Below are 24,234 nucleotides of genomic sequence, written 5' to 3'. Positions count from 1 at the left end.
TCAGTCTGTGATCTATTAGTATACCCAAGTCTTTTTCACATGTGTTGTTGCTTAGCCCTATTCCTCCCATTATGCTTTTTTCATTTTTATTGCCCAGATGTAGTACTTTGCATTTTTCCGTTAAAAATCATTCTGTTAGTTGCTGCCCACTGCTCTAGTTTATTTATATATTTTTGAATCCTCTCTCTTCTCTAGTATTAGCTATCCCTCCTAGCTTTTTTGTCATCAGCAAATTTAATCAGTTTACCCTCAATTCCTTCATCGTTGATAAAGATCTTGAGCAATACAGGGCCCAGGACAGAGCCCTGTGGTACCCCACTTGAGACATTCTTCCAACCATTGTGCAGCCATTTTACGACCACTCTTTGGGTCCGATCACTAAGCCAGTTATGAATCCACCTAACAGTTGCCTTGTCCATTCCATACTTAGCCATTTTTTCAATAAGGATTGTGTGAGATACTTTGTCAAATGCTTCTCTGAAATCAAGATATAGTATATCTACAGCATTTCCCTGAACCACCCAATCAGTGATTCTGTCATAGAAGGAAATTAAGTTAGTCTGACATGAATTATTAGTTACGAACCCATGCTGACTGTTTAATCACTTCAGTCTTATCCAGGTACTTACATACATGTTAATAATTTGTTCAAAGATCTTTCCTGGTATAGAAGTCAGACTCACCGGCCTATAGTTGCCTGGGTCCATCTTCTTCCCCTTTTTGAAGACAGGAACATTTGTTCTTCTCCAGTCTTCTGGGACTTCGGTTCTCCAAGAATTTTCAAAGATTATGGAGAGGGGTTCAAAAATTTCTTCTGCTATCTCCTTCAGTACTCTGGGGTGTAATTCATCTGGACCTGGAGACTTGAATTAATTTAGGTTAGCTAAGTGTTTCCTCACTATCTTTCTGTTTATAGATATCCTGGATTCTTCTATTCCCTTAATAGGACAGTGAAGAACAGTTGATGTTACATTTCCTTTCTGAGAGAAAACAGATGCAAAATAGGAATTTAAAAGTTTGGCCTTCTCAGCATCCTGTCTTACCATTTCATCATTTTCATCCTGTAAAAATCCTATAGCATCTTTGACTTTTCTTTTACTTTTGAAACATATCCCCAAAATCCTTTATTATTGCTTTTGACGCCTCTTGCAAGCCTCAATTCATTGTCAGCTTTAGTAATCTGATTTGTGCCCTGCAAGTTCTGCAGACAGCATTATATTCTTCTTTAGATATGCCTCCCTCTTTCCATTTGATAAACATTTCTTTCTTCCTTTTTAGCATGTGCTTAAGTTCTGTGTTCATCCATCCTGGCTTCCTTAAATGCTTCCTATTCTTCCCTCTTTTCGGAATTGTTAACAATTGTGCTTTGAGAAATTCATTTTTCAAGATTTCCCATCCTTCCTGGACATTTTTGTCCTTAAGGATATCCAGCCATTGGATCCCTCCAATTCTCTTTCTGAATCCCTTAAAATCTGCCTTTCTGATATCTAACATTGACATCTGAGTCTTCACAGGTCTTCCTCCTCTAGTTATCCAAAATTCTAATTATTCTGTCTGGTGACATCATACTGAATGGCAGTTTGTGGGAGAATGTCATCTGGGAGATATACTGTGTAGGGCGAGACTGTGTGGGGCATAATACTAAGTAAGGGACAAAAGTGTCTGACCGGACACACAGAGACAGATACCTGGCATATTAACATTTCAGGACAGGTTTCTATGAGTGCAACAAGGAGGTGTCAATTAAAGAAAAAAATAAAGTATAGCAATTACCACCCTAGACAGAACAAATATAGTTTTCAAATTAAAAGGTATTTAGGAACTTATTCATAATTACTTCTTTTTTCTACTTCCAAACCACCACTTTAAATAGTATTTTTCATCAGAAAAAAGTATCGTCTAAATCAGGTTGTGTTAAATGTATTTTTTTTCATCTCGCTCGTTTTTATAAAACAAATTTAGTAACCTTGCAATTTTCACAATAGCTCCTGTGCTTATTTAGACTCGTACTTAAGGCCCAGTCACACACAGTGATCTCGCGACGCCACAGTGATCTCACCAGCGAGATCGCTGTGTGTGACGGGGGATCAGCGACCTGCCCACCTGCCGGGTATTACTGATCGTGCTCAATCATCCTGGGCCATTATTTGATCGCTGGTCTCCCGCTGGCCAGCACGCATCGCTGCGTGCGGCAGCGAGAGACCAGCGACGCTGGACGCTGGTTTCTAATGTAAACATCGGGTATCCAGGATGACTGCAAAGGTTGTATAATCTGTTCTTTTTGTGTGAAATAAGTATATTTTCATGTCTAAACTTCTTAGAATTTTTAATGTTTCAGTCATGCTTAAAATATTCATTTAAATACTAAATAAAAATATCACGTTTTTCATGGACAAGCAGAGTGAAGAGTGGTACATGTCAATGGCTTGTATCTAAAAATAAAAAAAAAATAAGTGCTCATGGGAAAAAACTGCTTCCATTTTTAAAATCAGCAGATCACATCTACCTAAATACAGGTCTAACATTTGAGTCAGTTTTGTCAGTGTAATCAATAGGCCAAAGAATAAGACAGATCATTTTTTTTGCATACTAAAATATTTATTTCATGATTCAAAAATAGCAGGAATGTTCATTTGTTTGCATTGCGGAGTTGCACAGTAAAACTGAAATGTCAAGAAGCATGCATTTATACATCAAATACGCTCTTACATTACAGCAGGTTTATGAATCTTGGAGACATTGACAATGAGCCCTCCACAGCTGGTTGTATATAGCTTTATATTTCATGTGCCATGGTCAACATCACCTAAAATAGCACTGGGTGGAGGGCATGATTTCTATCTTAATGAAATCTAATCAGCGATTCATTACCATTTACTGTAACTCATTGTGTAAATCACATGAAAGCACACTAGCCTGCCTCACTCTCCAACAGTAGCTCTGATTAAATCTGCATGACAGGGCAGTGATTGCTGACTAAAGCATGCTATGATCAACACAGTGTGAAAAAACAGTATCTTTGTTGGTCTCCAGGACCAAACTAATGGTCTTGAAATTTGGATCATCATCGTGAAAAATCACAACTTTTTTACATTGTAAATAGTGACCTAACTTGCTGAAATTGCTTGCAGAAATATACATTCCGAAGTAGCTTTCTCCCGGTGGAGAGAGGACAGCCTTTGTTGTCCAGAAATGGTTCTCACCCAAGCCATTGCTATACAGAATGCTAGATGTAAATGTTGCTATCAGCCATGTGTACATTTACAAAATGGTTAGTTGAGAACGATTTTTATGGTTGCATGATGCGTGAAGGTTTTGTTTCTGTTCCTTGCATTAGAAATTTTGCTTGACCTATATGTTTTGTCAGGATAAACCATGTCATTGCTTCAAAAACTTATTAAGCGCATTAATAAAACAAAATTCTTCTCACAACTATTGTAAAAAACCCCATCGGCTGCAGCTTTCACATTTTATCTGAGTGGAAAGAACCAGTATCACAGCTGTAGGTTATGTGTGGTCACTGACTGGCTGCAGCACTCATATGACACCACCATCCAAACATACATGCCAGAGGACCATCAGGGGTCGCAGAGCTGACAACAGAAGAGTGACCACCGATCTGGAATGTATTTTCTTTTTTTTGTTGCCTTGGGATCATTAGTAATGGCTGTCCAGAAGAGAACAATCTCTTAGTAACATTAACAGAAATGTTGCCCTGAACAAATACTGCAGTAATTTTTGACTCAGAAAAGCATACACCTTCAATACGTAATGCTTTACTTAGGTAACATCAGAAATTATTTTATTTTCTCATCTGATGTGTTTATTACTTTTATCTTTATATGCTTTAAATTCTACTTGAGTGAAATACCATCAGTGCAGGAAGTGTCCATTCAAAGCTCTTGTAGACAAGTTTTAAAAGCCCACTAATGAAACACTAACCAAACTATTTCAGATGAAAAGTAGGGGATGAAAGCACTTGAGTTTGCTGGTGAACTCGGACTTGCACACAACAATTTGTTGATACTTTAAAAAAAAAAAAAACAGGTCTGCCAAAAGACCAGAGGAGCTTTGTACAGAACACAACAAAAGAATGAGTGGGGCTCGCTGTCACTTCCCTTCAGATTTATGTGGACAGCCACTCAACATTCTTCGAGATCTTCAGCCTTAGCCTGGATGAAACGAATAATGGTATAGTTTAAATACAAATAAAATTACTACCTGACCTGTAAGGCATGCCAATCAGTTGATAAACCACAATAAAGGTCCATAATAAGATTCTGGTTCTAGGGCAAAAGGACCAATAGAAAATGCACTTTTTGACAGTTCCAAATTTGTTTAATTCTCAATCATTATGAAAATATTGTATCTCAACAAATTCTAAGTTGAACATAATAAGCTATGTCTCTTAGCCGATTTAGATTTTTAATATATAGCCGTCATCAAAACTGCCTATGCTCATGTTCTAGTTGAGTACATAAAGTATATGTAATCTGCCAAAATCTAGAAAAACAGTAACAGTTTAAGAAACACTTCAAAAGGTTACGAAGAGCAAATTTTAAGGCTACACAATGAGCGCTGTAACTATGCCACAAAACGCCAATTAGTTAATAAATCGCTATAAATTACATCAAATTTAAACTTAAAATACATTAGATTTTTTTCCAAATTTTTAAATTAGGTTCCACATTATTTACTTCAAAGTGGATTACTTGTAAATGTAAAATAAATAATCCAAAAAAAAAACAAAAAAAAAAAGCAACACATAATTAAATCGGCAGAAGAGACCAAATGTCCGACTAAACCCTGCTTGGATTTCTGTCTTCTTCATTCTCGGATTCCTCAATGCCACGTGCAAATAATTTAATCAATTGACAGTGAACTCTGGAAGAAATCACAAAAAACAACAATTTTAATGATTAAAATAATCATTCTGCATGGTCTTACAGCATAAGAATAAATGACCATATACTAACGTCATCTACAATGTGGTAACTGATTTTCCCAAGATTTTTTTTAGTTTTTGCTCCAATAATATTTTTCTCTAGAGCAGGCCTTGGGGCCACATCCGGCCCTCTGACTGTTCCTGTCCATCCCGCTGACACTTGAACGCAGAGAGGGACTGATCTGCAGTTTTCATCTTTCGTAGAATAGTGATTACAATTGTAGCCCCGCCCCTTCTCATTGGTGGATGCAGGCTGCTGAGCTCCTTGTTTACAGAGCTGATCAATCTTCTGCAGGATCGTTCAGGACAGAAGGTAAGCAGGGACTACAACACCCATCTGCTGCAGATAATGGGTATTTTCTAAGTGGAGCCCAAATAACACCTAGGAGCAGCATTGTGTCTCTGCTGTGCTGATTAGGTCACAGCAGCTGTGATGCCTCCTTTACACTGTGGAGTAGAAGCTGGGAGAGCAGCTAATTAGTAGCCACTGTTTCTCCCTGGATCTTCCAGGCAGTTGATGGAAGCTAAAACACTGGGGTTGAGTATTCCTACTGAATACAGGGTCCAAATGTGAAGTGCCCCCTCACTTCCACTATATGCAGCCTTTAGATGGGATATTCCATGTGCTCACCAAACTGCTCTTCTTCCTCACTATGTACTTTGCTGCCTCCTCATCTATATATGTGAGGGTTAACCCTCACCTCTCCCTTTGCACCCAGCTTGTGCTGTTGCATGTCCTGTGCAGGAGGTAAGAGTTAAACCCACACAGTACTCCCCCCCCCACCACACTGAGCTGTGGCTTATTACATCTACTTCATAGACTGCCCCCATGAGCCCCCTCTCCCTCATATGTGATGTGGATCTATGCATGTGGATCAGGGGTGGGCAAACAACTTTTTTCAATGATTCCAATGTATTGCTTGATCAACTGCTAATACAAGTTGTGATAAGCTTTATTGCAGCAGGCATTATCAGGCTATGTTCACACAACTGGATTTTCGTTCCAAGTGCTGTCTGTGAAAGAAATAAACCCAACCTCACAATGCACTAGGAGCAATGTTACGTAATTTTCAATTAGATTATAGCTTGAAAATGTCTGTGTGAAAAATATCACAGCATGCATCAGTCTCTTCTGTATTTTGGATGAAAGTCAACTGTTGAAGTCTATGAGTGTGCAAAAATAAAAAAAATGGATCCCATATGAATAATCCATATAGCATCTGATTTTTATAAATAAACTAGCTGAAGAGCCCGGCATTGCCTGCTCATAGTAACCAACTGTGGCTAGTTAAAACAAATTATAATGATTATATTGCACATAAAAACCGTGCATCTAATCCTATCCTATGTGATACTGACTGCTGAGCCGTGTATGTAATCCTATTCTGTGTGATACCGTCTGCTGAGCCGTGTATCTAATACTATTCTGTGTGATACTGTGTGCTGAGCTGTGTATCTAATCCTATCCTGTGTGATACTGTCTGCTGAGCCATGTGTCTAATCCTCTCCTGTGTAATACTGATTGCTGAGCTGTGTATCTAACCCTATCCTGTGTGATACTGACTGCTGAGCCGTGTATCTAATCCTATCCTGTATGACACTGGGCTCCCCCTGCAGTCTGTGTCAGAGGGTGGTCTGTGTTGGCACGGTAATAAATTGTGTTATTTCCAGCTTTACAGAAGGACGATAACACCATATAAATTATAAGAATAATAGGCCTCAGTTACCTCAACTGTCTACAAAGAAAACTGTTGCTGATAGCAACCAATCACAGCTCATATTTCATCTTTTAAACAGCTCTGGGACAGCGTGGCGAGTTTTGAGTGGCGACTTTTGTGTTTCGGCTTTTATGTGGCGAGGTTGGTGTATGTGTGGTGAAATGTGTGTGCTGAGGGTGGTATATGTGCTGAAGCACGTGGTAGTGTGTGGCACATTTTTGCGTGTGTTCATATCCCCCGTGTGTGGCGAGTATCTCATATCAGGGCCTCACCTTAGCAACTGTACGGTATATACTCTTTGGCGCCATCGCTCTCATTCTTTAAGTCCCCCTTGTTCACATCTGGCAGCTGTCAATTTGCCTCCAACACTTTTCCTTTCACTTTTTCCCCATTATGTAGATAGGGGCAAAATTGTTTGGTGAACTGGAACATGCAGGGTTAAAATTTCGCCTCACAACATAGCCTATGACGCTCTTGGGGTCCAGACGTGTGACTGTGCAAAATTTTGTGAATGTAGCTGCGACAGTGCGGATGCCAATCGCGGACATACATACATACACACACACCCACATTGAGCTTTATAAATTAGATTTCCATAACTAACATAGGACACTGTATTTGTTCTTGTAAATTTTATTCACTTCTAATGTGTAAAAATGGATTCTATACAGATGGAAAATAGTCTTTACTGGATGAAAATTGTTTTTTTTTTATACGCTCATGTAAACGTAACCATATAATCAACTGCTTTTTATAAAGATATAAAATTAATATTATGCAGAATTAAAGGGTGATCCAAAACCGAAGGTGAATTTCACACTAAATGTCTATTTATTTAAATAATCTAATCACTATTCTAATATACTTCAATTAAAAAAATTTAACTACTGTTCCCGCTCTACTCTAACTTCCTGTCTGTTTTTTTTTAAACTTTCAACAATGTTTTATTTGAGAATCCCAGTGCATTTTGGGATACTCACACGGGAAGTCATTAGGGGGCAGTGGCTGTAGTCACTGCCACAGCTGCTTTCCCCACCTTGAAACGAAGCATCATCTGTTTCAGAGATAGGACTGGTCCCTGCCGGGTCATCTCATCTCCTTAGAGCCAGCAAGGGAGCGCACTGTCACTGTGCATTCAAAGGAATATAGCACAGGGAGTTCAATGTGAGCGAGTCAGAATTTACAACTGACGCATTATCAGGTGAGCAGGACTAGCCAAGCCCCTGAAACAGACATCACTGATGGCGCCTCATTTCAGAGAAGGCGCAGAGGGGGCGGAAGAGACCCCCTGATGACAGCTCATTCAAGCATCCCAAGATGCACTGGTGAATCTCAAACAAAATGTTGTTGGAAGTAAAAAGAGAAAAAAAGTCAGGAAGTCACAATGTTGAGTGTACTTTAGGAAATTTTTCTTTGAAGCATATTAGAAAATGAGATCAGATTATTACACTACACAGATATACATTTAGTATGAAATCCACCTTTGGTTTCGGCTCCCCCTTTAAGTTCAGCTTATTGGTTCGGCCCTCCACAGCAGGGCCAATTTCTCATGTGGTCCCTTGGGAAAATGTATTGCCCACCCCTGCTCTAGATTGTAGTAATATCCATATTATTGTACTTTCTTTAATGGTCGCTTCGGATGAGAGGTGAAAAGAGGGATTTTTGGTACTTACCGTAAAATCTCTTTCTTGGAGCCTTCATTGGGGGACACAGGTTACCATGGGTGTATGCTGCTGTCGCTAGGAGGCTGACACTATGCAAATAAGAAAAAGTTAGCTCCTACCCAGCAGTATACACCTACCAACAGACACAAATTACCTCAGTTGGTGCAAAAGCAGTAGTAGGAGCAACTATAAGAACTCAACCTATGTACCAACCAAACAACGGCACACTGGCCAACACGGTATAACATTAAGGGAGGGTGCTGGGTCCCCCAATGAAGGCACCAAGAAAGAGATTTTACAGTAAGTATCAAAAATCCCTTTCTTTCTCGCTTCATTGGGGGACACAGGTTACCATGGGACGTCCAAAAGCAGTCCCAAGGGTGGGAAAGAAATGCTGAGAGAAGGGTACTTAGGTCGGCCGGTGGGAGATCGCCGCCTGCAGTATCTTCCTACCCAAGCCTGCATCAACAGAGGCGTGAGTATCTAGCTTGTAAAATCTCACGAAGGTATGGAGGAACAACCAGGTAGCAGCCTTGCAAACTTGCAAGGCGGAAGCCTTGTGAGGAATGGCCCAGGAAGCTCCCACAGCCCGGGTAGAGTGAGCCCTGACCCTTGGAGGAGGCAGTTTGTCCAGGACGTGGTATGCCTCCAGAACCACTGAACGAATCCAACGAGCAATGGTGGATTTGGAGGCTGGAAACCCTTTCTGACGACCTTCAGAGACGACAAACAGGGAATCGGACTGACGTAATGAAGTAGTCCTAGCAAGGTAGACTCGAATTGCCCTGACCAAGTCCAACTTGTGGAGGGATCTCTCCAAGGGATGAGTTTGAGAGGGACACAGAGAGGGGAGGACGATGTCCTCATTGATGATGGACGCTGCAGAAGTGCAGGAAGCTGTGACCCCCGTGTGGCACAGATGCTGCAGGAGCACGTGGAAGATGGACGTTGTCCTGTGACCATGAGACGCGCTGAGGAGAGCGGTAGGCGGGGTTATTGTCCTGAGGAAAGAGGGAAGTCAGAGACTCCCTGTCATTGGCCTGTCAGGCCGGGCATGCAGAAAAGGGGGGCATGCCTGGCCGAAGAAAGAGAAAGCGGCGTCCTGATAGGCTGGCACGCCAGTGGGGGCGTGATCAGCCTGTTATGTGCCCAACACCAGCGCCGGGACCAACGTGCAGGCCAGGGGGGCGCGTTCGGCACTGGCAAAAAAGAAAAACCCCAAAAGTGCCGTGCCCATTTGTTGAGGCCGGCGGAGGGGCGTGGCTGGGACTGAGAACGTGCAGGGGAAAATTGTCGCACCAAGCTGGGGGCGTGTGCGGCAAGGAGCGGAGCCCGCTGATAGGGTGAATATCGGGGGGCGTGGCCTAATGAGAAGAGCCGGGTGAAGAAGACGGCTTTAAAATGTCGGACGGCACGCGCTGTCTAAGAAAAAAGGGCGCAAATTTTAGGTAGAAGGAGAGCACAGGAGCTGCTGGGCCTATACCGGTGAGCGCTGCAGCGGGGAAGGGGGCCATACTACCTTGCTTCTTGAATCAGGCTCCTCTTCATAGCTGAGGATCATATCAGGAGCCCTCGGGATGGAGAGGGTCCTGGGAGAGAAGATCCTCCTTCCTGCACCGTCAACCCCTTAGGAACAAGGGGGAAGGCCACCACCGGTGACCACCGTCTTCCTCTCATCCCTTTCCGAGGAGAGGGGTGAGGAGGGTAACAGGCAAGGACTGGCCACCAAGAGTCACGCTGAAACACCCCAAAGGGGGGACAGGGGACAAAGTCCTGCCAGCGGGTCCAAGAGTGGGCGATGTGGGTGATACTCGGTCTTATAAATGTGGGAAAACAGGGTGAGAAATCTGCACCCTGTTACCCAGAGAGCTGTATCTGAAAAACAAAGGTGAAATGATCAATAAACACACACAAAACCTGTAAAGAAAAAGACACTGCGGATCTGGTGTTAGATCCATGTCGACCTCCTACAGACACTAAGCAAAAACTGAGGTAATTTGTGCCTGTCGGTAGGTGTATACTGCTGGGGAGGAGCTAACTTTTTCTTATTTGCATAGTGTCAGCCTCCTAGTGACAGCAGCATACACCCATGGTAACCTGTGTCCCCCAATGAAGCGAGAAAGAAATTAAAGTAACACACGATCAGTACAAGATAAGTAATCAGAAGTAGAGAAAAATTATCATCGCTTGTCAACCATATATCATCGTAAAATTGTAATCGCTACTAAGTAACATTTTTAAAAGGATTTTTCCCTATTCAGATAACAAACCAAACCTTCCATTGCATCTTTGCCTTAGTCCCTGGTCACACTTGCAAGAAACGCGCACGAGTCTCGCGTCTCAATACTCGGCACAGACGCCTACAATCGGACCGGAGTGCTCAGCTGCATAGAAATACATGCAGCCGCACACTCCGGTTCAGAGTGCCGGTGGCAGTGCCCGGGTATTGAGACGAGAGACTCGTGCGAGTTTCTTGCAAGTGTGACCCCGGCCTTATTACTACTATAGTCAAGAAAAAATAAAAGCTGGTATTTAGGTCAAATGCAGCCGGATAATTTATGGCGATTGCACACTGCAATGTATCCTTAGGAGACCTCTGTCAGGCTAGTATACTTAGGTAGGCCTTTGCAGAATAAATTAAAAGATGTAGTATACATCTGTTTACAATGGGACCTTAAAACAGGCATATACCTCAGTAAGCCTATAATACGTCTGACTATATGGTTATACTATTTTCTGTGAAAATTATATATCAGAAAATTTTCCTGATATTTACTTAAAGGGATCCACTCCAGAAATGCTAATTGGTGGAATACTCAGGGAAGAAGTGGGGACACTTTTGACCTAGTGGTAGGTCCTCTGACTTACTGGAGCAGCAGCAACTATGGGGAAACAATTAAGTAATATTCCCACTTGCTTCCAGTCATCAGAGAGCTCTTCACTAACAGGGTGCTGTTATCACTCCCCACCACACTGACTGACAGCCTGGTCTGCAGTTGTGTGTGTACAGGGTGTGTGCAGGGCAGGCTATCAGTCAATGTGACGCAGGGAGTGATAACAGCATATTCACTGTAGCTGCTGCTCTTGAAGGCAGGCTATAAATAATGTAACCACTACTTAACTGAAGTATATCACTATCTGCTGGTAAATAGCATTTCTGGAGGTGACAGGTTCCAATTAAAGGAACAATTCCCATAGTACATGGCATAAGGATCCTCTCAGAGCCAGTCTTGGAATCATTAGGACATGCATACTGCCTGTCCCTGGCTCTATGCTATGCATAACACAGGCAATATACAGTCATGGCCGGAAATGTTGGCACCCTTGAAATTGTTCCAGAAAAGGAAGTATTTGTCCCAGGAAATTATTGCAATTGCACATGTTTTGTTATACACATGTTTATTTCCTTTGTGTGTATTGGAACACCACAAAAAATAGAGGAAAAAAAAGGCAAGTCTCACATAATTTAACACAAAACCCTAACAATGGGCTGGACAAAATTGTAAGGCATCATGAAATTTGAAGATTACCAAGGAATTTTGAGTCTCAATGTAGTGTCCAGTGTCAGAAAGCTGGGTTTGCGTCCTAAGTCAGGGGTCTTCCAGGAGGACAATGCCCCCTAAAACACTTCAAGAAGCACCCAGAAATGAATGGAAACAAAAAGCTGGAGAGATCTGAAGTGGCCAGGAATGGGTCTGGATCTAAATCCCATCGAACACATGTGAAGAGATCTTAAAATTGCTGTTGGGAGAATGTGCCCTTCAAATATGAGAGACCTGGAGCAGTTTACAAAAGAAGAGTGCAAATTCCAGTTGTGAGGTGTAAGCAGCATGTTAATGGTTATAGGAAGTGATTGACTGGAGTTATTTATTCCAAAGGGTGTGCAACCAAATATTACGTTGAGGGTGCCAACTCTTTTGTCCTGCCCATTTTTGGGTTTTTTGAAATTATTTCCATTTTGCATTTTTTAAATTTTTTTTGTGTTGTTCCAATACACACAAAGGAAATAAACATGTGTATAACAAAACCTGTGTAATTGCAATAATTTTCTGTGAGAAATCCTTCATTTTCTGGAACAATTTCAAAGGTGCCAACACTTTCGGCCATGACTGTATTTTGTCCACAGTGATTGGCAGGTAGGTATCCTGAAGCATAATATTTACAGATATTTAATAGATTTGTACTGTTATTTTTAAAGGCCAACGGTGCAATTTACATTTGAGTCTATACATATCCAATAGGAAGACTGATCAGACCAGTTCCATAGACAAAAACAGGGTGCTATACCTCATTTCAAGGGCAGTTTGTTCCAAAGTTTCCCCATCACAATTCCACACGCTGTTGAGATGGTTACACCCACAAGAGGGGTGGTCTGTGCAAATCTGAGCAAAGTTCTTTTTGCCGATAATTTCTAAATCTGTGCTTTCAGCATCTTCCTCTTCAAAGTGTTTCGGAGTAAACTGAAAACTCTTTATTCGATAAACATCCACAAATGGAAAATCAAACTATAAAAATAAACAATAGAGTAACATGTTGTTAGAGGTAAGTGATGCAAATGGCAGAAGCCAAGAAGGCTACAAATCCAGGATTGTGACCTGTATCCATGTGCCATATGCAGGTACGTTTTCAGGGTTATGTAATAAACAGATTGACCCTTTTCAAATATTGCTTATTGTGCACAAATGATAGAGACATTTTCTGCTGTAAATGCATGGCATCAGCTACATGTTATTTAAGGGCTGCCTAGTGTGGTTTTATAAGCTGGAAGAATAAACCTGACCTAAGGAGGCGTCTTCCAAATACTGTCACATTCACATACTGTGGGCCCAATTCAGGAAAGTGTTCTCACCTTGTTTCTGGCATAAAACACCTTTCAATGCAACTGTGCTGGGGCAGGACGGGGTGTGGAAAATCCCATCAGACCCTTCCATATGTGAGGCCATAAGGTACTGGAGCAAAAGTTGGGTGTGTTGTATGTTTGCTTGTAGTACTAGACTGACTGTATGTTGTAGGCAGTGAGTATCTTTGTAATGTTTTGGCGCGGCAGAGGCTATTTGTGTGATGTGCAGGCAGCAGAACCTGTGTGGGTGATGTGCAGGCGGCAGAACCTGTGTGGGTGATGTGCAGGCGGCAGAGCCTGTGTGCGAGAAGTGCAGGCGGCAGAGCCTGTGCGCGTCATGTGAGGCGGCAGAGCCTGTGCGCGTCATGTGCAGGCGGCAGAGCCTGTGCGCGTCATGTGCAGGCGGCAGAGCCTGTGCGCGTCATGTGCAGGCGGCAGAGCCTGTGCGCGTCATGTGCAGGCGGCAGAGCCTGTGCGCGTCATGTGCAGGCGGCAGAGCCTGTGCGCGTCATGTGCAGGCGGCAGAGCCTGTGCGCGTCATGTGCAGGCGGCAGAGCCTGTGCGCGTCATGTGCAGGCGGCAGAGCCTGTGCGCGTCATGTGCAGGCGGCAGAGCCTGTGCGCGTCATGTGCAGGCGGCAGAGCCTGTGCGCGTCATGTGCAGGCGGCAGAGCCTGTGCGCGTCATGTGCAGGCGGCAGAGCCTGTGCGCGTCATGTGCAGGCGGCAGAGCCTGTGCGCGTCATGTGCAGGCGGCAGAGCCTGTGCGCGTCATGTGCAGGCGGCAGAGCCTGTGCGCGTCATGTGCAGGCGGCAGAGCCTGTGCGCGTCATGTGCAGGCGGCAGAGCCTGTGCGCGTCATGTGCAGGCGGCAGAGCCTGTGCGCGTCATGTGCAGGCGGCAGAGCCTGTGCGCGTCATGTGCAGGCGGCAGAGCCTGTGCGCGTCATGTGCAGGCGGCAGAGCCTGTGCGCGTCATGTGCAGGCGGCAGAGCCTGTGCGCGTCATGTGCAGGAGGCAGAGCCTGTGCGTGTCATGTGCAGGCGGCAGAGCCTGTGCGCGTCATGTGCAGGCGGCAGAGCCTGTGTGCGTCATGTGCAGGCGGTAGAACATTGCGTGTAATCTGTAGGTAGCGGAGCCCTGTAGGCTTTGTGTGTTGGCAGATGGCACCCAGCCCCAGCATTGGGCAGAGGAAGGTGGAGTATGTAGCAAAGTCAGGCAGCACTGGGTTAAAGCATAACACTGCAGGTCCTTAAAGGGACTCTGTTAGCACAATATAACTGTTCAAACTAAGTTCTACCACTCGGTGCTTCACGGCGGGGCCAATCAATTAATTACACCTTCCCACTTGCTTGTTTTCCCTCAATCTCCACCACCTCTCTTCTCCGATTGAGAGCTCTGGTTTCCTAAAGCCAGAAAAGGACGAGGATAGATGGAAAACAATCAGGTGGGAAGGTAGATTTAAATGACTGGCCACGCCGTGGTGCACTAAGCGCCTGTACTTGGCTTGAAGAGTCATTCTGTGCTGATAGAATCCCTTTAATTAGATGCACCTGACTAGCTTTACCTAAGAACCAGTACCTCTGTTCACCTTAGTGTATCAGTCTGCTGAATGAAGTTGCGCGTGCTGAAACTGGCGATTATCCAGCCAAAATGTGAGCTGTAGCTAGGGAAGAGACATGTCAGTCTCTCTCTGAATGGAGACTGCATGGGTCAGCTGGAAAAGCTGAGCAGTCGGTGTGTTGGAGCTGCAGAAATCTTGTAGAAGCTGCACCCTGTTCATTGTGAACAGAGTTTGGAGATGAACACTTCTGTTTGGCACAAGAAGCTGCTGGAGCTCAGGCTGAAGGGGATCCCGAGACTGATGGGAATGTGCCTCTTCTGTCTATGAAGGAGAAAGGACTGTAATCTGTTCGGCTGAACCCGCACTGACATGTATGTGCCCTGCTACATTAACTGTTTATTTGCTGTGATACCTTTGTGCCCAGAAGAGGCTGTTTTTGCTTCTGAATCCCTTGGAGTTTTATGAAAGCAATAAATAGCACATTTGGACCAAACTGCATTGCCTGTGTGAATGCTACCTATTGGCTACCTGAGACAGTGAATTAGAAAGGATGTTGGCGGTTTAATCTCTGAAAATCTACAGAGGAAGACAGTAGTCTAGGAGATTGCACTACAAGGAAATTCTGTTACCCAGTCACATGGGACAAACTACTCTTTTTTCCCAGAAGAAAAGAAAACAAAGTTGCAAAAGGAGTGAATAATGATACTAAAAGGGGTGAAAAATAAAACTGGAAAGTGTTTTTTTTTTTTTCAAGTAAATCTTCACACAAGAGGTCGAGATGGGAAGAAAAAACAAGACGACTGCCAAATCAAACATATTTAAGGACTGCTCCCCCTATGGAATATATTAATAAGCTACATGAATGACAACCACCTGCTCCATTTTATGCTCTCTCACTGTCCAGTCTCAGTGGCACAGCCTGTAGTATGTAGGTGCAGACTAGATTTTCACTTTTCTATTATTAATTACCTGATCACTATTGCTGGTTGTATGTCTGAAAAGGTGCAGAAGAAAATTTAATCTGGAGCATTTGCGAACTAAAATCAGATCAGCTGTTCCATCTGCCAAGTGAGCTGCTGGTGACAGGCCTCTCGGACTGCGCGGACAGGCACAACTCATGCTGGCCGCGTTAATCGCCATGAATTTTCCTTTGATTGTTGTCCAATCTTCTGGTTCTAAAAAAGCAACAATTTTATATTTAAATCAACAGAAAATAAATTCACTCGGCTAAATATCAAAACTCATGTATTACCAGTTAAGCTAAGAAAAAATTGGAATCTAGTTTTTGTAACAATGCAGACATAACTATGGTATATTTTCATGTTCACAATCATTTCCAGCTCTGGCAAAAATTAAGAGACCACTGCAAAATGTTCAGTTTGTCTGATTTTTCTCTTTATAGGTATATTTTGAGTAAAATGTAAATTGTTCTTTAAGTCTATAAACTTCTGACAACATGTCTCCAAATTTCCAAGCAATAAATTTTGTATTTTTTTCTGACAAAGAAAAATGGTCAAAATTAAAAAACAACAAACAGTGCTTAAAGACCTCAAATAATGCAAAGAAAACAAGTTCATAATCATTTAGAAACAACAAACCTAATGTTTTAACTCAGGAAGAGTTCAGAAATCAATATTTTGTGCAAAAACCATGATTTTTACAAACAGCTTTCATGCGTCTTGGCATGCTTGCCACCAGTCTTTCACACTACTTCTGGTGCAAAAATGTAAGCAGTTCCTCTTTGTTTGATGGCTTATGACTATCCATCATCCTCTTGATTACATTCCAGAGATTTTCAATGGGGTTCAGGTCTGGAGAATGGGCTGCCCATGACAGGGTTTTGATGTGGTGGTATATTCTCATGTTCACAATCACTTATATTGTCATCTAATTTATAAATTATGATGCAGGTATCAATGAATATGTTAAAAATGGGCTTCAATATGCAAACAGTGATGTACACAGGTCCACAGAAGTCCATCAAAGTTACAGAAACAGCAGTTCCTTTACATGTATGGCAAATATTACATAGTTGGGAAATCTTCTATTCAAATGAGAGGTGGTTCGGTTTCTTGACTTCTTAAAGGGAATCTGTCACCAGATTTCTGCTTTGAAATCTGAGAGCACCATGATGTAGGAGTAGAAACCCTGATTACAGAAATGTGTCACTTACTGGGCTGTGCGTTGCTCATTCAATACAATCATTTGCATATCAGCGAATTTTCACTACAGGACAAGCTGCTGCGTGCCTCCTAGTCCAGCCACACCCCCAGGATTGATTACCAGATCTCTGTCACTATACAATGTAAACAAAAAGCTGTGATGTAGGTAGGGTTAGACAGTGCTCAGCATCTGAGCTATGCTAGATCCACAGCAAAAAATACTGTGATTCTTAACACAACTGCTGCAACCGGTAAACTAAGTGATACATTGCTGGAATCAGGGTCTCTGTCACTACCTCATGCTATTGTCAGATTACACAGCAAAACCTGCTGAAAGATTCCCTTTAATTAGAGTTCATCGATGTATATGGAAAGGTCAATAACGTGCTCACAAGGGTCACTTTGTAAGACACCTGGCCTGTCTGGATTTCACATGGCAAATCCTTTTCCTCTTAACCACCCTATGGTCTGTCATTAGTTTGCATGCAGGCCAGTTTAGTTCACATAGTTCTACTCTCTAACTCCATTTGTAAGGCAAATCCATAAGTTTCACTACAGTCAGGCTTATTTTTGGATATAGTTTCTAGGCAAATCAATTTCAGAACCACCAAGCATGCCCCTGCCATCTAGACTGCCTATGAGCTAATTAACTCCCTTATTGAGGCACTGACTCAAAGTAATTACTACAGTAAAAAAAATAGGTTTCTGGTTGTTTTCTGCTTACCTAAAACAAAAAGATAATGACAAGGAAAAAAATAGTCAGTCAGGCAAAAGAATGACATTCACAGCTGATTGAATCCTGTTCACAGCTGATTTGGTGGGATGAAAGAGTACAGATCCATGTCCGGTCAACGCGACTACATTCATGTCTACCCGGAGGTCACTGGAAACTTGTCATTGTTCTACATGTGTTTACAGACTCTATAATGCTGAAAATCACTGGGAAGAACAAACACGAGAAAAACTATCTGGCTCGCAGGCCATGCCTCTAGAGACATTCACTGCATGATCCACGACAAGAATAGAAAGGTACACACAAAATAATGAAACCATTATTTATACAGAGTCTATAGAACTAATACAAATACATGGAATTGTTATTACGCTAAGGTATGAAAATAAGGCCATATTATCGCTTTTTTGGTGCAGAGCCATAGTAAAGTTTCAGTAATAATATACGTAATTCTGTATTTCAGTACTTTCTATGGTCCTGAACTTTAATGTGGCTTTTTTTTTTTTTTCAAATTGAGTGCTCCATCAGATGCCATACGTATGGAGCTTTTCTGTCCTAGGAGCACTGTGCAAGGTCTAGGGAGAACTGCTTCTAATTGTGAAGACCGCCAGTGGTCATAGTGCTTAATGCTTTTGCCTTTGCATTGTGCAGCACCCCTCATTTATTTTCAATATTATTCTCCTGCCCCTTAGTAGTGCTCCCTAACCTTCTCTTTTTTCATGTTTTACATACCTGCATTATCTTCATGAAAATGTTTCCAGGGTAGCACACATTCTATTTAATATGGGCCTTTATCATAAATTGCTTGAGTTGCCTTATTGTTGGCCTCCTGCCTATTTTTGTGTGGTTATTTGACTGCTATTTTACTGTTGTTGTGTATGTGGTTTTTTTTCCTTATCTAGTGGTCTTTCTTGCCTTGGTAGGTTGGTGTGTACCTGACGTTGGCACTCACTCATGGACTGGGAGGCACGGGAGGCTTCCTGGCCGGCTCGTTCCTCTGACATCTTTCAGACTCTGGAATCCCCAGCTGCTGGTTCTGACTTTTCTAAATTGACATACGACCTTATAGCAGCACATAAATCGGGCATCCGCCTTTGGTGGAATATTCGGAGCCCTGAAGAGTACACCAAAACTGCTATAATTCCACGGGGCCTACGTGTCTCCATATTCCTTGCTTGGGAACCTACATCTGTTTTTAGAAATATATGGGAACAGGGCCTGATAAGGTGTTCTAATATTCTTATTTCTATGCTCATTGAGCATGATAAAGAGCTCCTTGCCTCCACTAAGATACAAATAAAAGAACTGGAAAATAAGCTTTCCACCTTTGACATCGCACAAGTCTCTTCCTTTAAGCAAAATCTCAAGGATACACTTGACAAATTTGAGACTGAGGTTATTGCCAAAAAACATAAGAAGTTCCAGCGGGACCGCTCTGATTTTGATAATCAGACAATTTTTAAGTGGAGGCACTTTGGCAATAAACGCCGACCTGACCACATCAGGGTAGGGCAATCTGCACCCGCCACTGATCCTCTTCCAGGGGCCTCCAGTTCTAGAGATTTTTTATCGTCGGGGCGGAAGCGATCTAGATGCAGGATACGACGTGGGGGCAAGCACCAGAAATCTAAGAAAGAGAACCAATCCCTACAGAGGACCCAAGTCCCCCTTTTGCCAGTCCTACAGAACTCGTCGCAGATGATTGCTTCCCCCGGATATGGCTTTCTGGTCTCAGAATCCTCCATCTTCCGGGTCTCTTCAGCTAATTAATCTTACTGAACATTCTCTCTCGGCTGCTGAAGTTTCTGTTCTTCAGAAGGGTCTTACTTTCTCACCTTCCAAGGCTTTAGATAAATTTATTTTGGTCAAGGATCTTTTTTATTTTGTCGCAAATTAGTCCTTCAGTCCATACACCATAGACCTGAGATGGTGAATGCTGTGGGAAGTGAGGAGAGGCAGGCACTCCAGGACCTTCTTGATCTATTACGCGAGAACGAAGGTGGACCAGGTAGGAGCACTTTTCCCTACAAAAACAAATCTTTGTTTTCCCCTTCTTTTTCTTTGGTTCCAGCTGTAAAAATCTTTTTCGAGCTGGCCAAGAGGGATATTCTACAACTCCCCCATGGTTCCTAATAACCGCACGTCTGATGAAAAAAGGGCACTGCTGTCCCTCAAGAATAATTGGGAATTTTGTGATCAAGGAAGCAGATAAGGGTGGGAATGTGGTGTTGTTGCCGGTTCATCTCTACATGGCCGAGTCACATAGGCAATTGAACAATACAAAGTTCTACGCTAAATTGCCTTCTGACCCCATGGAAACGTTTACCGCCAAATTTCACTCCTTGGTAAATCAAGCCTTTGACTATGGCATCATTGAGAAAAACACCAAAAAATACCTTGGAGTTGAATTTCCCGTTATTCCCACCTTTTATCTGCTTCCTAAGGTGCACAAGAATCTAACCGCACCTCCCAGACGTCCAATAGTGTCTAGCATTGGGAGCCTTTGTAAAAGGGCAAATGTCTATGTGGACTATTTTTTACAGCCCGTTGCGACAAGTTTACCTTCGTATATCCGAGATTCGGCCCATTTCATTCGCTCCTGTCGTAACATCACCTGCACCCAACCAACCCTACTCGTTACCTGCGACATTGAATCGCTATATTCGAACATAGGTCACCAAGATGGTATACGGGCCGTGGACTATTTTCTTAGGAAACAAGCCAACTCGGACTCTTTCCACAATTCTTTCTTGATTGACCTCCTTCATTTTATTTTGCACCACAATTATTTTTTGTTTGACGGGTCTTTCTTTCGACAGGTATGGGTGCACTGGCCTTTGCCAACATCTTCTTAGGCTGGTGGGAGGACACCATTGCCTAAGTCTCCGAGTCTTTCAAGAAACACGTCCAGCAGTGGCATCAATTTATTGATGATATCTTCTTCACCTGGACAGGTATTGAGCAGGAGTGTCTGGACTTCCTCCATGAGCTCAACCAAAATGACCTTAACATTATCTTGACATTCTTTTTCTTTTGTTTCAGTCACTTGTCTTGATTTGTAGGTCTCTATCCAGGAAAATTGTCTTGTCACTGACCTTTTCCGTAAATCTACAGCCTCCAACAGCCTATTAAGGTATGATCCTCACCATACCCGGAGGGGCATACCTATTGGCGAATTCCTGAAAACCCGCCAAAACTGTACATTAGATGGAGATTTTTTTGCACAATCTAGAGCCTTGACCACCAGGTTCCAGGAACGGGGCTATCCCAAAAAGTTCATTTCTTCAGCTTTTCAGAGGGCTAGGGGACATAATCAGGACTCATTGCTCTATCCCAGCTCTCGCCATCAGGACAAGAGCGTCAGTTTCATTACGGACTATAATGACCAGTGGAACAAGGTGAGAGCAATTCTTGTGTCCCATTGGGACATTCTCATCATGGACTCCCAGACTTCCCCCCTAGTCACCCCACGCCCTCAAATGACAGCCAAAAGGGCCCATAATCTAGGGGATATTCTTACCAGAAGCCACTTTGTTCGCCCCTCTGTCAGACTCAATCGTGGTATACGATTGAAGGGGTCCTTTCCATGCGGGGACTGTAGTGTGTGTCCACATGTCCCTCCCACCAAGGATTTTTTTGCTAACCCACTTGATTCCAAATCACACCGCCTTACATCTTATATCAACTGTAAGACAGCTAATATTATTTAGTGTCAAGTATAGCGTGGCACTACCACAAGGTGCACAAGTAGATTACCCAGACCGAAGTGAATAATAAAGTAACTTGGCACTCAACTGAATGATCCTTTACAAATGAAGTTTATTTTTTTATGCAGTCCTAGAGAGACGTTTCGGCCCACAATTGGCCTTCGTCAGTCTGCTATGAAAATGCAAAATAAATACAGAAACATAAAGTCATGACAGGTCCTCATAATCAATACAGAGATGTCAGGTATACATTTTTGTTCGGACATGTTTGTACAGACATGTAAAACAAATCAAGAAAAATAAAAAAAAAATTCCATCTCATGATGACAAACATAAAACATATAATGACACTGTATCAGAAGAACCAGGTGAGTGTGAAAAAAGATTAAATTAAATACTGAGGCAAACCTACCCGACTGCTATATCGGTATGGGAGCCCGATATAAAACCAAGAATATATGCGGATACCTATAACGAATTAAACGGGGTGATTTAAGAGACCTGCGTCATATAGTGATGGTGATTATAAAAAGACGATGTTGCTATGGTTATACCTGTTTTAGAGTATAATGCAGATTATCATACTGTGCTTCATGTAATGAGTCACAAAAAGTAGGTAAAGGATAATACATGGAAGAAGATGAATATATACCTGGTAAATCAATATGCGATTATATTTAAGGTGCTGGGTATAAAGTACGTCTCCTTAGTGTGCCATGGCTATTTGCCTGTAAGTAATATATATATATAAGAAAAAAAAAAAAAAACAGTCATGAAGACAACACAAGTTAGCTAATATTATTTATGCTCTCATTTGCCCTTGTCGCAAAGTTTATTTGGGCCAGACCTCTCAGGAGTTTAGGAAGAGAGCACAAAAGCACCTTTCCACCATTCTTCTGGCGGCTGCAGATCTCCGGAAAGGCAAAACGTTAACCCCAGTGGCTTCGCATTTTCTAACTGAGCATGGTGGCTCCACCTCTAATATTTCATTTCTTGGTTTGCAGAAGATCCTTTTTTACGCCAAAGGAGGGAATTCTAAGAAATTCCTACGCCAGATAGAATCTAGCTGGATCTTCAACTTACAAAGTTTGTCACCTAAGGGATTAAACGAAAAACTTCTATTCACGAGTTTTCTCGGCTCAATACTTTTTTGTTTATATTATACCCATTTCTGGATGTTCTATTTCTATACATTGATACTTTATTCACTATCAGTATATTTCTATATATTTTTTGCGTATTGCACGCGTCATAACCTTTCAATAATAAAATGGGTTCACTTTATCATTATTTTCTATTATTCTGTATTTTGTGGGTATTACCATTAGTCAGGGTCAACGTCTTCACACATCTTCACTTTATTTGATGTGTGTAAGTGGAGATGTGCTTATGTGTATTCTGCACTCGCCCGTTCCTTCTTTTTGACCTCAGGATTCTGGTGCCCTGATTCCTTGCTTCTGTTTAAGTCTCAAACCCACAGGAGATCTGTGCACCTTCTGCTGCTTGAACATTGCCGCTTGTTTCTTACAGCCTTGATCGTGGCATTATCACATCCCGCCTTTTGGCCTCAATGTATTTGCGTTACTTTTCTTATGTTTTTTATTCAATTGGGGTTATTATGCTCCCTTCTCATGAGCGCCATCTTGTTGCTTTTTGGTGCTAATTCCGTATGCATTATTTCCACGCCCTGTGGATCTGGTCTCATTTACTCCCTGCCACGTCTAGCAGCTCTTTATCAAGGTTTTGCTACATATGCCTGCATATTGGTGCTTTCATTTCATAGCCCATTTTTTTTTACATGTGTAGTCTAACCATTTCCTTCCCCCTGGTGCTTCTATTCCATAGCTGAGCCCTGACATGCGCACTTTTTTTTGTTTTTTTTTACTGCCCTCCTTCTGAACGCCCGCTCCCAGGATTCCAGTGAGCAGGCGCGAACTAGCTGACACGTCACCAGCCTGTCATAGCTGAGCCCTGACATGCGCAGTCTGCCTTTTTCACTGCTTTTTTTTTTTTCCCGAACGCCCGCTCCCAGGAATTTAGTGAGCTGGCGCGAACTGGCTGACACGTCATCAGCCTGTAGCACTTCCTCTTTGATTATTGCCTGCTATCTGAAGCTGACTGTGTGCCGACGCTGATTGGCATGTTACCTATTACCCTCACACTTCTACACACCTTTTTCCCTCCCCTGTCTTGATTGACTGCTATTTAAAGACTGACTGATTGCTAAACCTCTGACTTCCCCCTGACGAAGCTGCACCCAGCAGCAATACGCGTGGGGCTCCCCACACCTCCCCTGTCCCGGGACCACCTTTTCTTGACGACCTGACCCCCGACGTTCCATTTTGGACTACTCTTTATGGTGACCATTTCTTTACTTTCTACTATATACCGTGGCGTTTATTTCCAATCTTTTTTTTTTTTCTTGCCCTCAATATTCTATTTGGGTCTAGATCTCCTAACCATCCTCATATTGGATGGTTCCCTGCTCCCTCCTATAACAGGGCTATTTACAGGGCTCCTCAGATCTTATGGGGTCTTTCATAGTGAGTGTTGGTAGGATATCCCCTCTATTCTTATAATGGATGGTCACCTTGCTTACAGTACCTTTTGGTCTATCTATAAATATAAATATTTTGAGTAAATAGCTACATTTCTCTGGAGACGCCCAGACAGATTCGGGGTTGTTGGGTCATGCCCTACATTATTATTATGTACATTTTGGTGAATTTTGTGTAATTTTCCATAAGCGGACTTTGCCTATCAGCATTTATTATTAGATCTGTTTGGGACATTTGGGGTGTGCCTTCCTTTTTAAATGTTTTTCTTCTGTATACCTGTTTGTCTCTCAATAAAATGTATATGTATTGGTCACATACTTTATTGCCTTGGGTGTGCGCTTTATGT

General features: G+C 42.5%; 1 protein-coding gene across 1 annotated transcript in view; it reads right to left on the bottom strand.

The window, feature by feature from the left end:
- Positions 1 to 2,576: 2,576 nt before the first annotated feature.
- Positions 2,577 to 24,234, bottom strand: part of CERK (ceramide kinase) — a 173,574-nt gene continuing 151,916 nt past the window's right edge. The window contains exons 12-14 of the mRNA XM_073573495.1: positions 15,698 to 15,903; positions 12,615 to 12,832; positions 2,577 to 4,884 (exon numbers count right to left, since the gene is read on the bottom strand). Coding sequence (XP_073429596.1) covers positions 4,800 to 4,884; positions 12,615 to 12,832; positions 15,698 to 15,903 — 509 coding nt within the window. The 3' untranslated portion in view covers positions 2,577 to 4,799. The remainder of the gene's footprint in view (positions 4,885 to 12,614; positions 12,833 to 15,697; positions 15,904 to 24,234) is intronic.

The sequence above is a fragment of the Dendrobates tinctorius genome, unplaced genomic scaffold, assembly GCF_039654945.1.
Source record: "Dendrobates tinctorius isolate UK_male_01 unplaced genomic scaffold, ASM3965494v1 ptg000035l, whole genome shotgun sequence".
Classification (NCBI taxonomy): Eukaryota; Metazoa; Chordata; class Amphibia; order Anura; family Dendrobatidae; genus Dendrobates; species Dendrobates tinctorius.
The sequence above is the reverse complement of the archived record's forward strand: the minus strand, read 5'-3'. Positions and strand labels throughout refer to the sequence as shown.